The 6,311-nt window shown below is 45.3% G+C and overlaps 1 protein-coding gene across 1 annotated transcript; it reads left to right on the top strand.

The window, feature by feature from the left end:
* Positions 1-561: 561 nt before the first annotated feature.
* On the top strand, positions 562-5,528 carry SPINK2 (serine peptidase inhibitor Kazal type 2). Its single transcript, XM_064652201.1, has 4 exons — positions 562-673; positions 1,024-1,061; positions 1,626-1,735; positions 5,362-5,528. The coding sequence occupies exons 1-4, from the start codon at positions 625-627 to the stop codon at positions 5,405-5,407; spliced, it is 243 nt and encodes an 80-aa protein (XP_064508271.1). The 5' UTR covers positions 562-624; the 3' UTR covers positions 5,408-5,528.
* The last annotated feature ends 783 nt before the right edge of the window (positions 5,529-6,311 follow it).

Raw genomic sequence — 6,311 nt, 5'->3', positions numbered from 1 at the left:
GCAAAACTAATCATTCTTATCAGGAAGCAACAGATGAGGTACTCTTTGGAAAGCAGTGCTACCAAGACACCGAGCCATGCTGGCATGATGGCATACCAAGACTTTCCAGCCCCTGCTGGCCTGTGCTCTTGTGCCTTTGGAGGCAGGCAGGCTGGTTTTATTTCTGAGGCTGTATTAATTTTTCTCTTCCTCTTGGCGGGAGGGCACTCATAGTTCTGCACAAGTCACTTCATGTCACTTCTTGAGGAGACAGGGGCTACGACCTAAGCAGTCACATGCGTATTTCCAACTTCTCCGAGTTGCCCAGGATACTCTGCACAAACGCGCAGCACTAGCGACCTGAAGTCAAGCAGGGAAGCCTGGGGAATGCTGAAATCACAATCGGGCTCCCACCATTAACTGCGCTGCCCAGCTGCCCAGCCCTGACGGTAAAGCTTTTCATTCCGTGAGCACGCACGTTCCTTGGGAAGGTTTCTGCAGTCCTCAACACCCGCGTCCCCTCCGTGGCATCCCGGCCGTGCCCGTGCCCCGCTCCGCCGCCCGCTCCCGTGCCGCCCGATCCCGCCCGTGCCGCCCCCGCGGCGCGGCCGTTGGGCCCCGAGCCGGCCCCGCTCAGTTCGCGACATGGCGCGGCTGCTGATGGCGCTGGTGCTGCTGCCCGTCCTCCTCGCCGGTACCGGGCGGTGGCGGTCGGGGGAAGGGAGGCGAGCCGGTGCCGGGGAGGTGGGAAACGGGACTGTACCGTGCCCCCGGCCAGTCTCGTCCCAGGGAAAGGGAAGGCTGAACTGGTGCCGTGCCCCGGCCGGCACGGCGGCGGGATCTAAGCCGGGGGTGGGCATCAGCCGTCCGGAGGCAGGGTGGGGAACCGGCACAGGACGGTGCCGGACAGCGGCTGGTCGGGGACGGGACGGGACCGGACAGCAGCGGGTCCAGGGGTCCGGAGTCGGACAGCGACTGGTCCCGCGGAGGTCGGAGGGAATCCGTGCGGGGCCGGGCTCCGTTAACGCCGGTTGCTCCCCACAGGGCTCGTCTCGTGTCCCGGTGCCGTGGCCAGCTACCCGGTGAGTGCCGCCTGCCCCGTCGTGCCCGGGAAGGTCCCCTGCCTCCCGGCCTCCCGGTGCCGGCGGCCCCTTCCCCAGAGCCCCGGGCCTGGCGATGGGGAATTTGTGCCTGTCCTGGCTCCGGAGCCCCGGCGCTGAGCAGGGAGCTCTCCCCACAGCTGAGGGACCCGGGACGTGCTGGCACCACCTGCTCAGGCTGCAGCGCACCAAGTGGTGATTCCCCATCCATTACCAGCTCCATCTGCAGTTGTCCTTCACGGGAACGCGCTGTCCGTATGTCCCACTGAGGTTCGGAGGTCGGACGGGCTGGGTTGTGTGGCATATGTCCATATGCATATGTCCTGACACCACAGCTCAAGCCGTGCCAGGCAGCAGGAGCCAACCTTCAATTGATAAATTCCCATAGAAGTGTGAAAGATACTGTGACACTTTAAAATGCTGCGTCAGCTCCTGTTGGACACTGTTTTTTTTCTGTGCATGAGCATGCCAGTATTCTTCAGAAGCTGAGCAGAAACCTGTTTCAAATGGTGTATCTTAGACATCTTTTGTACCTGTCTTCCCTAGCCGGACTGCTCCAAGTATCCTTTGGGTGGATGTCCAAGGGACTTCCATCCAGTTTGTGGCACTGATGGGGAGACCTATGGAAACGAGTGTGTGCTCTGCCTTTCAAACAGGTAGTCACTTAATTGACATCTTGTCCTTCCCTTCCCTGTATGCAACTAGAATCTTCACCCTGACATCCCAGCTAACTGATAGATTCTTTACTGGCTTTGGAGCGTTTGCACAGCTGCACTGCAGTTTCAGCAGTGTCCTCTCAGATGCAAATCTCTTGCAAAATATTTTCTAATGATACCTGTAAATGGCTTTGAATGGATTCAGTTAGCTGGGAGTACTGAATATTCGCTTTTGTAATTCCTAAGGAGAAGTATCTTAGAGGAGGTTGCCTGTTATGTTCATACAGTGCCATATTGTCATTTAATATAATGCCATATTGTTCCACACTCTCCATCAGAAAACATGAAAGATCCCACCCAAAATGCAGCTTTTAATTCAAGATCCAATCTCCTGTCTTTCCTCTCATAGAGAAGATTAAGAATGCCGAGTGTTACGAGAAAATACTGTTTTGCAATAATATCTTACAGGTTGCCTAAAAATCAAGAAAAAGATTGCCTGATAGAAAAATTTAATAATTAATTAATTATGGCAGCAAATTACTTAATTATTAATAATTAATAATAACATTAATTATTAATATTAATAATTAATAATTAATAATTAATAATTAATAATATTAATTATTAATAATTTAAAAAACAAATTGAAAACATAGAAAATCAGTATGTAACAAGCATTGTTACCCCCCATTATGATTGACTGGAAATCTTTATAGAGTGCTCTCTCAGTACAAACTGAGAGGAACTGCTTGTGAATAGAATTTTAATGGTCAAAGCCAATTTATATTAATGAAATAACAGATTACAAAATTATGAACAGAGAGATCTCAAGAAAGGGAAGGCTGAAATGTGTTTCTGGCTTTGAGGCAGAGGAAAAATTAATTGTGACCAGATAATTTACAAAATTCGAATGACGAAATGACCAAGGGAACATAAGCAAAACAAAAAAAAGAAAACAGGGAACCACAGTTCACGCAGAGTACAATCTGTAAAAAGGGGAGAAAAGAGGTTTTGGCATATCACATATTAGGAGCCTACTCACCTTTTACTATCTAAAATGATGTTGGAGTAAGTTATTAAGCGATTGGCTTTGTACATAACTAGAGGTAAAAAAGAAAGTAAGCAGAGCTGATACAGATTTGTCAGAAATAATCTGATCAAATCCATGAGATTTCATTTTTTGGCAAGATAACTGGCCAAACAATGTAGGAGGAAACAGAAGTGCTACTGCATGCTATTAATAAGATATTTTACATATCTCCACTTGACATTCACATAAACAGACAAATAGTTATTCAGCTGAAATTGTTAAAAGATGAAGTCACAGAAGTTTGAAATGCTGTGGTTCAAAAGCAGCAATCAACATTTTACAGTCAACCTGGAAAGAGCTATTAAATGAGTTATCCTTTAGGTGTAACATATAATTCAGTATTTTTGTAATTAAAATGGATATTGGAAACAAGACAATAAAAATTGCAGATGGCATGGATATGATGATCTGAGCAGGACAGCATCAAAATTCCCAGGGCTATGGAGAAACTGAGTGAAATCAGCACAATAAAAGACAGAGAAGTGGCAAGTATTGCCCACAGAGAGTGGAAATCCATATTGTGGAGATATAGGCAGAAGAACATCTAATGACTTAAACAGTGTCTTTGATCCTTTCAGAGCAGAAGGATGGGCTTTGAGATCCAGCCTTATGTTTCTAGGATGTTTCATTTTTTTAGGCGTGATCCCTCAGTTCCAGATGGGTGCATGGCAGATCCCTGAATACAGCATTGCACACAGAACAAAGGGTTTTCCAGCCAAATCTGCTGTTTATTTCAACTCTCTTAAGTGATTTCTTCAGTAATTTTTGATGGGGCTTATGTCTTTTTAGTATAAGATGTAATGTACATGTTTTGTGTGATACATGGGATTTAACTCAATTACACACACAAGGTAGAATTTTATTTAGCATATTTTTGTTGTTGGAGTTGTTGTCCTAAAGTGTTTGACTTGGCATGAACACAACACGGATAAAACACTTTGTCTTACTGGAAGAATTTCAGCTTTGAAAAACATAGTCATAGTCATAAGTATTGGTCATTTCACTCCAAGGAGTCTAAGGTACAGTCTGTCACACTCCCTAGGAGGGGAGAACAAAGGGATCTTTTTCCCCCTCTTAACCAGCTGCATGACCAGTTGCTGAAATAGTGTAATGTGGTGAAAAAGAAACAGTCACAGATATATGGGCACATCCAGTACTAAGTTACAAAAATTCACTTCTCAGTGAATTAGCTTAGGTGATTCTGAACAGACAACTTGCAGGTTAGTTCTAGCCCATATTTAAGCCCATGAAAGGACTTTTTAGAGGGAGATGCACTTCTCTGATGACCAAGACAGTACTGTCCATGGGCTCTTTTAGCCATGGAAGACTGTGTGGGCATCCCGAAAGCCCCATGTGCATTATCAGTACTGCAGAAGAGGTTGCTGTGACTGATCCATGATAACATGAAACACCTGGAACAAAGGTGCAGCACAAACCCTGCCCATCCTGGTTCTGCAGTGTAGCCCTTTAACTATAATACCAAAGTTGGTCTTCCTCCTCGCCTTTTTTTTTTTTTTTTTTTTAAAGCTTAGATTTAATCCATTCTTAAGTGGGTGCTCAAATGCAAATCTCAGGTCTCTTCCACACTCAGCGTCCAGTCGCAATGACAATATCTGATACTAATTTAAACCTAGTCTGGCAGCACCACAAGCTCTTGGAAACAGATGCAGAAGCTTGAGCTGCCTCTGCAGGGTTTAGCCTAAGGTCTATCCTTCAGTCAGAACTTTTTCTTGCATTTTTACAGGTGTTTTACATCCCCTGATCTTGATATTTTCTTTCATATTCCTAATTTGCTCCACTCCCTTCTGGTTAAAAGATCCCTGATACAACTATTAGTACAGATTATCCCTACCTTTGGGTAATCATAAGTCTTTTGAATTTCATGAGGAGTAAAACAGCTTGACTCTATTAAGACAGGGAAGAGGTAGGACAATTTGCATTCTATTACTTTCTTTTTGCGTCTGCACTTGTCTGGTAAATTGAGATTGTACATGGAGCACCTCAAAATAAAAAAAAAAATTGTTTCCAAACTAAGGGATACTTGGCTAAAATTTCCTTAAAGAAGATTCCAGTGTTCAGAGAATCACACATTCAAATTTTAATGAAGCCTCAGATGCAGAGATGCATCAGGATGCACTCCCTTCCTACTGAATTCCCATGCGAAAGGGGAAAATTTTGTAAGCATTAGAACTGGCTCCCACCTCAGAGACTTTGAGGTTCAACTTGCATTAGTGCTTTGTAATTGACATGTTATTCCTCATGGAGAGATTTGTCACGTGGGTTGATAGTTCTCAGATTTGCAGATGGTTTTATCAGGTTTTTATAAGTAACAAAACCTGATGTGAGGCTGCCTCTGGTAAGTTACTCGCTCTCTGTGATCCATAAATCTTTGCATCATGGTTACTTTGTGGTAATGCTTGCCACAAGTGATGCAATTAAATGCATCACTGCATTTAGACATGGGAGAGTCCACTATATAAAATGTGTCTGTCAAGTATAGTGTTTCTCTTCTGAAATATTTTTCTTCTGCTTGCAGTGAAGAAAACAAGAATGTTGAAATTTTCAAAATGGGATCTTGCTGATATGGCAGATGGCCACTTTTCAAGAAAATGAGAGGGATACAGATGATCCAAATGGAAAGAATTCCTTAAATGTACATTCTGTGTAGCGTGTCTTAATAAACAAGCTTGCATGTTTAAAGTATTGCTACTGTATCAAACTAGTGTTTATAAACATAGCCATAGTACAGTTATAACCTGAACCCAAATTTATTTTCTTATGAAAGATGGCTCATAAGAAAGAGATGTCCCGACTCTATACCAGTAAGTCAGTTGTTTGGAGAAGGAAGTGAACGGGTAACCAGTGCCATTCCCACAGCGCCACCTGGGATCAGGGAGGCCCTAGCACCTCTGTTAGAAACAAAGGCAGTGCTCTTTGCTTCTGGGATATTCTGAGCCCACAGGTGCCAACAACCCCTGAGGAGCCACTGGAGGGGTTTCCTGTGGCAGCTACCAAACCGGTGATGGCGACCCGACATGTACCAAACCTCTGCCCCTGGCTCCCTACCTGCAGGTCCTGCAGGCAGAGAGCAGTGACCTGGGCACCCTCTGCTCCTGCTGTTTTGGAATGCTGGAGGCATGGGCAGGAGACATGCACTGCCATCCAGGTCCCCGTCCCTCTGGGCTCTGCTCCGTGAGGCAACAGTGTCACTGCCCCGTCTGGCACCCAAGAACCACTTCCTGTAGCAAACATCAAAGCAAAATCGGAAAGCCCAAGACTGATGTAAAAGAGTGCATTCCAGAGTGGATCTGGTGGACCATCCCACAGGGAGGGTGTGCATGTCCTGGGGTTTGGTCCTTTCCTTGCACTTGTCATGAATATGGGCACATAGCCTTTCTTGGGTTTGTTCCTTTCTGTTTCCTGCATGTTGATTGAAATTAAGTGTATTTGGGTTGCCCTGTGGTGCTTAGTAATGCACAGGTGGCT

Source organism: Pseudopipra pipra, chromosome 4 (assembly GCF_036250125.1).
Source record: "Pseudopipra pipra isolate bDixPip1 chromosome 4, bDixPip1.hap1, whole genome shotgun sequence".
Taxonomy (NCBI): domain Eukaryota; kingdom Metazoa; phylum Chordata; class Aves; order Passeriformes; family Pipridae; genus Pseudopipra; species Pseudopipra pipra.
This window is presented reverse-complemented; position numbering and strand designations above follow the sequence as displayed.

Coding starts and splice junctions, on each gene's coding strand:
- SPINK2 (XM_064652201.1), top strand. CDS start 625: ATGGCGCGGCTGCTGATGGCGCTGGTGCTGCTGCCCGTCCTCCTCGCC. Junction 674..1,023: donor GCTGCCCGTCCTCCTCGCCG/GTACCGGGCGGT, acceptor TGCTCCCCACAG/GGCTCGTCTCGTGTCCCGGT. Junction 1,062..1,625: donor GTGCCGTGGCCAGCTACCCG/GTGAGTGCCGCC, acceptor TGTCTTCCCTAG/CCGGACTGCTCCAAGTATCC.